The sequence below is a fragment of the Sinocyclocheilus anshuiensis genome, unplaced genomic scaffold (genome assembly GCF_001515605.1).
Source record: "Sinocyclocheilus anshuiensis isolate Anshui unplaced genomic scaffold, SAMN03320099.WGS_v1.1 scaffold834, whole genome shotgun sequence".
NCBI classification, from domain to species: domain Eukaryota; kingdom Metazoa; phylum Chordata; class Actinopteri; order Cypriniformes; family Cyprinidae; genus Sinocyclocheilus; species Sinocyclocheilus anshuiensis.
In genome coordinates this window covers 289482-298467 of record NW_015540885.1, presented here as the reverse complement: position 1 = coordinate 298467, position 8986 = coordinate 289482, and the positions used below count along the sequence as shown (strand labels likewise).

Below are 8986 nucleotides of genomic sequence, written 5' to 3'. Positions count from 1 at the left end.
ATACATGTTATATGTTCAGAAATAATAGGCTACAATGAAAATGCTTCAAAAAATTCTCAACAGTCAATGTAATTCAAATTCAAAATGACTGACTTTATACATAGAATCCAAAAATTGTACGTTTGTAAACTGCACACTTGTAAATATATCTGTACATTCATTTAAACAGTTACATTTCTCTATATTTCTACTTCTGTATATAGTGCATTATTTAATTCTCTATTTTTCTTATATTAGTGTTATACTCTCTACTGTGTAATTCCTATGCCTACTGCACTAGTTTGCACTATGTCCATACTTTCTTCTGCACTGGAAGCTCCTGTCACCAAGTCAAAGTCCTTGTCTGTGTAAACATACTTGGTAATAAAGCTCTTTCTGACTTCTGACGGTATAACATCAGTAGACTATTAATAATAAATGTTCTGTGAAAACAATGAACAGCAGCTTTCAGCCTGTCGCCATGATGCAGACATGAAATATCAGACATACAGTAGTAGTTCCAATCTCTGGTAGTTCTTTACAGGTTTTTTTATTCGATTGCGATGCTTTTCCATTGTTTTTTCGGTGTAAACATGGATGCATTTGACTGTTGCGCTTGCGTCTCTTGCAACGTCATACATTAAAACGGCATTTTAAAAATGCGGCGCTCAAGTTAAGAGAAGTTCAACTCCCATCTTCTTGCATGTTTTTCCTATTCCTCTGCACGCATCTTTATCAACACAAGAGCGCATTCTGTGTGAATGGCGCCTCGCGATGAGTGCGTCACACGTGAGCGGTTAATCACGTGCGCTGACATATGCGGTTGGATCGTTCTTTTCGCTTTACTTTTATCACCGGCATATTGTCAAAGTGTCTAGTTCTGAGTCTGACGTTTGGTAATATTTAATTCGAATTAATTAAATTGAAATTAATCTATCAAATCTGAAAAATCGCCCAGCCCTAAAAACAACACAACACAAAGAGAAAAATCACTCACTGCGCTTGACTGAAGAACTTTAATACAGTTGCTTTAATAAGAATAAATGTGTAATGTATACAGTGAAGTGCAGTGTTTTATTTTTAGATTTGTTCATTCAGTTTCTTGAATGCTACTGCTAAATAGACGTTTTATTTGCATATTATGTGTATTTGTAATGTGTATCTTTGTTCTTATTTTAAAGGTAAAATAATGACACAGCTTTTTATCTTTGCCCACTTTGGCCTAAATGTCTCCCATTGTTTTTTATTTTATATTTTGTAAGGCTTTGTTTTTAAAATAGGGAAATTAGTTTGGCTGCACTAATCAGACAACTTGTAAAATAGTAAAACCAAAATCACAAAGAATCGTGATAAAATTATGAATTGTGATTTTTCTGGAAAAAATTGTGATATTATATTTTTGCCATATCGCCCACCCCTAATCCGCAGTGTCAGTGCTTGTTGTCTCGGACCGTACGAGCTGTGCGGGGTGAATCGATGGGCAGTGCCACTGTTTGAAACGGTAACCATGGGCTTGTGTTCTCAGACAACCTCCTGCTGCACTGTCCCACTGGTCCTGTGGCCATCTGTATTTGCAGTACTCCTCTTTCAGGGACAGAGACTTTCCAGGAACGGCCCCTTTGACAGATCAGGCCGTGCCCTTGTTTTCTTGCTAGTGGGAAGCTGTCCTTTATGTCAAGTAGTCTGGGCTTTTTTGGCTGCTTTATAATCCTATTCTAGGTGCAAGATAAACAGCAATGGTACAAAAACAGAGCAAAGTAGGACTTATTCCAGACGACTGGATGTTTGTACCTGCTGTCCTCCATGTGATGCATATGCAAACATAATGTGGTTGTGGCAGAGTCGTGGTTAGCCTCCTCGTAGCATCCTTAGAGTCGGCCTGACTTTCCTGTTGGATCGTGGCCAGGAAATAAAAGAATAAATGTAACAAAGTGCCATATACTACAGTAAAGCTGAAATCTAGACTAAGGGAGGTGACTTTGAAGAGTATAGTCAGAATTGGAGGGGGAAAAATTGGTCTCAGATTATCTTTCCAGTATCACTGATATTTAGTAAATGATATACATGAATGTCATTTTACTTTTACATTTTAATGTTTTTATCTAGCTATCAGTGAAATGTCAGATCAAATCTCATTCCTCTCTGATGGCCGCAGATGACTGGGGTTTCTGCCGTGGCTTGTTTTGAACACGCAGTGCCAGAAGCTCCCTGACTGCGCTGGGTTTGGCTCTCGTAAATTAGAGCCATGTCCCCTCAGACAACCCAGCCACATGCATCAAGAATCCTGCCTTTTCACTTACTGCAAACCTGAAACACTGTAACACAGAGCCTTTATTAGACCAGACAAACATTACAAACTTCTGAAGTCTTGTATAGCATTCATTTGCTCGGTCTTAGACCATGTCTACAGCAGACTTGAGGCTGTCTACACTGGAAGCCGTCTGTCACCTCCGAGTACTAACTAACAACAGACCAGTCAGTTAGACTTGAACAACATTAAAACAAAAACTAGTTTTTTTTTTTTTTTTTTACGGTGGTTGCTAGGGTGTTCTGGGTGGTAACTTAGTCTATTAATATTTTATTTATTTATTTAGATATGGCATATGTAGGCCTATGCATGTTTAAAAAAAATCAGTTTATATTTATTAATTTTTTTATTTATAAAAGTTTATGTATTTGTTATTTTCTGATTATTTCTTTGTATTCTGTTTAGTTATTTAATTTTTATTTTTTAATTTCTTTATTTTTTATTTTTATGTTTATATATTTCTTATTTTATTTTACTTTTTATTTCCATGTCTTTTTAGTTAAGTTAGTTAGTTTTTCCTTTTTTTAAATTTCTTGTTTGTATTCCTTTTTTTATTTATATTTCTAAATATTTTTTTATATATTATGTTTATTTTATTTTTTATTTCTGTTTTTCTTTTTAGTTATTTATTAAATACTTTTTCCTTGTTTATTAAATTTGTTATTTGTTTCCTTTTTCTTTAATTGATTTATAAACATTTGTTTTATTATTTTAAACAAATATAAAAAAACTACCGTTTTAGATACATTATATTTATTATATTGTTTTTTTTATATATTTTATTATTTAGATATATTATCTATTTACTTTATTTCTATGCATTTCTGTTTAGTTATTTAGTAAATAAAATATTGATTTATGTATTTTATTTATTTAAAGAGAGTATTACATATTCTGCCAGGTAAAAAAAAGGGAGGGGGGAGGGGGTAATTGTCCCCCTTGGTATCCATCTATTTATGTCCTTAGCAGGCACAACTGAATGTTTTTTCTTTTATATATTTATATATTTATTTATGAAAATCTATTGGTCTACAAGTAGACTTTTGCATGGGCTAATTTTAAATGCTGCAATGATTTATCATCTGATTTAATTGCTTTATTGTTGACAGGCATTTTGTAGTGTATGGTACCACAGGTGGAGCTGATTCAGAGATTACTTCTCTTCATATTGGAATCTGTCATCATGGGCTTTTTTGGTGTAAGCTTCCGAAGCTCCTAATGATTGTGGTTATCATCCCGGCTGCGGTGAAGCTGATGTTTTGAATTACTGGTTAAACTGATGAGAGTATTTTAAGCTTTCAGTGTTGAAATAGCCTTATTCTAGCTGCTGTGAGTGGATGTGTGCAGGCGTATCAGGTAGGCTGTGTGTAAATTGCAGTGAATGGGAGTGTGTTGACCATGAATTGCATCCTTTCTAGATGTGCTCTGCAGTGTCAACCTGTTTTTTTCACCCTTTGTTTGTAGATCTTGTTAAAGATTGGCTGCATCTCACTAAGAAAGAGCGTCAATCCAAGAAGAATGGATCTAGTCAATCTGGTCTCGTCTTAACAGTGTGATCCAACACTGCTTTTGAGGTGAAACCAAGCCTAGATCTAGTCTAGCAGCTGGCTATGAATGTCTTGACTACTTTCGTTTATACTTTTGCTGTGCTGTCCGACATAAATTGGGTTTCGAGTTGATTTGTTTACAGGCCTCTCACACTCACAAGTGTATGCAGCTTTCTCGGGGGAGCATGAACGCACAGGATCCAGTGACAGTCATGCAGTATTGATGGAGAACTTTCCTTTGCCTTTCATTCACCCAGCCATGGGGCCGAGTAATGTGAGAGTGTGTGTGAATAAGAGAGAGTGAGTTGGATGCATACACACGTGATGTGGTCTGCTCTCACATTTCCCTCACTTGTGTTTCCTCACTCTATGTGCTACTTTTGACACACACAATCACAAGCACAGAACTGTCCAGTACTTCCCTTTACCATTAAATGAGCTCATTTAATGTGCTTTTACATAAAACCATCAGTTCCTTCCTCATCAGTCCTTCAGATCCAGCAGGCTTGTGATTTAAGCCCACAGTCTTGCAAGTCAGCATGTAGGTGCTGCTGGATGTTTTAATGACTGTGTAGATGGCTTTTGGCCCCACTGACTGATCGACCCCTGTGGCTGTTGTGATGAATCACCATGTCCTCAGCTGTCATGATCTGGGAGGAGTCATTTATTTAATGCTTTACTGCACTTGGCAGTTACATGGGTTTTAGTTTTCTATTCTGGCACTATTTTTAGCAGTTGTTGAAACGTATACAACATGCTGTTAGAGTTCTTGGATGTCCAGTGATGTATAAATCCTTTAGTATATACTTTTCATAAGCGTTTTTAACATTTACATTTTTGATTCTGATTCTGCTGCTGTCATAATTTATATTCGTGTATGTTTTTTAATTTGTATTCAAATTTATATTCCTATAATTTCACATTTTTGATTCTGCTTCTACAAATACTGAATGCCTTTCAGTAGGGATGTAACGATTAACCGCGAGCCGGTTGAAAATCGATTCAAGTATGTGACGATTCAAATCGGTTGAGATGCTAAACAAATCGCGATTCATTTAGGGGTAGGAGTTTATAAGAATCCATGTCTGAGGGGAAGTTACTGTCTTCAGAAAAGTTTAGATGGTATTTTTTCTTTTCATCTTGCCTCTGTATAATGCATATTAAAGTTCATAAGTGCAGCGCTGCTTTGTTTACAGCGATAACCAAGGAAACGCTTTAAGCGCCACCTGCTGGCAGAGAGAGAATCTGCGTCTCATTCAGCTCGTCTGCTGTTTCATGTAGATGTTTTTTTATGTATAGTTTCACAAAACTGAACTCAAACCATTCTGTTTTTGCTTCAAATTTCGAAATTATACAATCTAATTTAGATTAAAGGTGTCATATGATGCTGCTAAGAAGAACATTATTTGGTGTAATGAAATGTGTGTGTGTGTGTGTGTGTGTGTGTATATATATATATATATATATATATACACAAGCAAGTGTATGCGTTACTCATACTGTTGCTTTTTTGCCATATTTATATATGCATGCTAGGGCTGTGATTGATCAAATCAATCACAAAGTGATATTAATAATAGAAATATTACAGTAATCATTTCTTTAAAAAAACACTTTAGCAGTATTATTTTTTAGTAAATGGTATTCGTTTTTTTTTTTTTTTTTTTTTTTTTTTTTACTGGTTAAATATATTAGTTTTATTTATTTATTTTTTTAAGTAATTGAATTAAATTAAAACCATCGTCTAGCATTAAAGCTAAAATTGATTTCTGGCACTGACTTAAACAGCAAGCTGCTTATTTCCGTCAAAATCCCCCAAACAATTGCTCTTTCTTGCTTGTATTTATGGGAGAAAATGACTTTTCATTCTTGGTTGGCAATACCTTTTGGCCAGAGATTTTGAATTGGCCAGTATATGCACTTTGTCTGCACATCACTAGGTTGTGTTAAAGGTCTTGTGCACATGACAAGACAGATTATAAAGTGAGTAGAACAGTGAATTTGGTAATATAAAGACAGTAATGTTGTGAGGGTACAACCTAAATCACATGCAAATATAAAATATTTGCAAACAGCTGTTTATAACGAATCCAATGTTGTCAAGTTTGGATTGATATTGAATAAAATGTTGGCCAGCTGAACAATTGAAAAAAATTTAGTTCAAATGACATGTTGAACTCTGTGTTGAGTTCATAGAAAAGTAAAAAAAAAATTATTGCCCAAAATTCATGTCTGGTGTGAATAAGGCTTTAAATAGACATTTTCTGTTGGTTAAATGTATCCTGAAATGCCTCCTGTGCCTGCAGCCTCAGCAGACAGCCTGTGGTTGAGACAGTCTCTCACACACACACACTAACATAGACTGTGGCTCCCGCACAGACAGTATTGCATAAGAGTGCTAATGAGGACTAGATGTGACAGTCGGGCTCTTTCAGGCCATAGCGATGGTGAGGTCAAGCTACTCATACTGTGAAGAGATTTGTGTATGCTTTCACATTATGGCATGTGCCTGAGTTTGAACAATTCAATTTCTGTTTTGGTTCTGTTTGTTTGTTTATAAATAAATATATAAATATGTACTGTTAATCATATTTTAAATACTTTGTGTATTTTAATAGCGCTATACATTTTACATTTATAATAATTACATTTATAATTTAATAGTTATGATTTAAAATTATACATTTAAAACACACACACACACATATATATATATGTGTGTATAAAGTTTTAAATATATCTTTAAATTATAACTATTAAATTATAAATAATATTTTTGTATATTATATCTTGTATATTTATAATTTATATTATAAATTAACGATGTTATAGATTTATTAGGTCATGTGGATATTTAGTTCATTAGTAGAGCTAAATGATTTCTTAGGAATTAAGTCAGCATTTAAAAAGTTGATGTGGATAGAATTCTTTTGTAAACTATAGCCTAATAAATAAAAATGCACACCAGCTTAGAGACATTTAAAGTGATAGTTCACCCAAAGTTAACACTGTCATGATTTATTCTCCCTCCTGTTGGTCCAAACTTGTAAGACCGTCTGTTGAACACAAAAGAATCGATCTGTTTTTGTCGATACAGAAATGGTCAATGGCATCCAAATGTTTGGAGCTCCAAAAGCTTTACTCATGAGGGTGGATAAATGACAGTTTTCATTTTGGGTGAGCTTTCCCTTTAAATGTGGTTGAACTGTGTCGTCATGCTCACTAGCTATACTTGGCAGACGGCATAGTTTTCTTATGACTCGTATATTTCATTGCTGAGGTCATGAAACAAGTTTTATCAACGTGTTACTGTCTCACACACTATGACGGCATCAAAGTCACGTTCACATGAACTTCACCTATCATTAAAAATTAAGCATTCGGATTAAAAGCATATGTCTGACTAGATTTCTTATGCTTTTGGGATCGGTTCTGCACCCAAACACAAATGAAGGAGCTCTATTTGTTTTGGGGCCGGTTGTTTCACATTACCTGAAATGAACTCTCTCAGAGCTGCCACTCCCTCGGTTTATGTAAGAGTTGAGAGGCTTTATTAGAAATGGTGGACACAATGATTTTGGCTTTTGATAAATGAGAGTTTTGGCAGGAGGGGTTGGTGTTGTCACAATCTGTGGATGTGGCAGCAATGAATTGAATGTGTGTGTTAGTCGCTCTGTCTTCGCAGTGCATGCTTATGTTGCCCTCTAATGGTGATTTTTGACATTGGTGCAACTAAGCCGGCCTGTATTACATGGAAAAAGCTCAAATTTGTTTGGGTTCAAACAATAATTGTTGGAACCCCTGCAGTACCTCTACAGACCACCTAATGCTCACAGACTGGACTGGGCTGTGCTGTGCTAACCAGCCAAACTCAAACCCCTTGGATACATGTGATGACTGAATGATTTATGCATAATCTGTTTAATGAAATCATTCAAATTCACATTAAAATGAACAACTCTAAATCTGGCATGGTGTACTACAGGTCTTTAGTAGTCAAATGTGCTTCCAGCTGTAGTGAGTACAGATCTTTAGCATTTGCATTTCTGGGACCAGGACAACACCCTTCATACTGTAACCTTTATAGGGAATTGAAGCGTATGTGATTGTTTGCTCATTATATTCAGAGTTGGATATGGATTATGGCTGCAGTTCTTACTGTATATACGTCCAAAAGATGCCTTCCAAGTGCTCAGACAGGCATGTAGTAGGATCTCAATCACATGTAGGGTGTTATGGCACCATCTAGTGATGATTTCTAAAACAAAACAAATATAACCATAAAATAAAGACAAATTATTAATGTTAAGAACCTAGAAAACAATATAAGAAAATGCTCGTTAATCATGAAATAATGCTAAATGCTTCATAAAGAGCTAATCTGTGTCAGATTAAAAATGTTTACATTTTTCAGAACTCTTTCCAGTTTTGCAAAGGCGATGTGAATATTATTATGGGTGTGGCTGTCTAATTGTTAGTGGTAAGATTGTCTTCATAGTTTGCATAGATTGCAAATGGTTTGAAAGGCCCCAGCTCATCTACATATCTGAAGTCATGATGACCCAGATACTCGTTTTAGGACTTAGATTAGTTAGTCTAATTCTCTTAGAGTTAAACTTTAAAATACTCCGTAAACTTCGCTTACTGGTTCAACTGGTTTAGACGCCAGTCATTTTAATCCAACTGAGGAAGTGCAAGACTAGGACTGGGCGATATGGCCACGAACATTATCACGATAACATTTTTCATATCAGTCGTTATCGATAATTATCACAATAAATGTCAAATCTTTATTTCTTTCAAGTGTAAGGCAGATTTCTTCTCCTGAGTGAAAGTTGTAGAAACCAGATAGTTAATTGTGGTTTTAAACTACTCTTAATGGTCAGAACATGACAAACACTTGCCAAACAGGTGAACATTTCACAAATCTGAGGTACAATATTCATAACATTTATAATAATATTTTTTTTTTCTACATCCAAATATGCATGAGTAAACTTGAGGAAAATCTTGTTTCAGTCTTTTTTTCCTTAACAAAATCTCTTAATAATCTCTTAGTTTCTGCATGCTAACAAGTCATATTGTTTCAAATCATGAAACCGGTTTGTGTTCCCTGACTTTGATGGCACGATGCAGCTGTACATTTATGTTC

At 35.1% G+C, this 8986-nt stretch overlaps 1 protein-coding gene across 3 annotated transcripts in view; it reads left to right on the top strand.

The window, feature by feature from the left end:
- The window catches only part of LOC107688648 (TSC22 domain family protein 1-like), a 23341-nt gene extending 18652 nt beyond the window's left edge, over positions 1-4689 (top strand). Inside the window, exons 2-3 of one of the 3 annotated variants that reach the window (XR_001634253.1) lie at positions 3752-3861; positions 4005-4689. Coding sequence is in view for 1 of the 3 variants with exons in the window: in XM_016486365.1 (XP_016341851.1) it covers positions 3752-3761 (10 nt within the window). In the remaining 2 variants the exon portion in view is untranslated. Of the gene's footprint in view, positions 1-3751 lie in introns of all 3 variants that reach the window. The other 2 variants (XR_001634252.1, XM_016486365.1) reach the window with 2 other exon arrangements.
- Positions 4690-8986: the final 4297 nt, after the last annotated feature.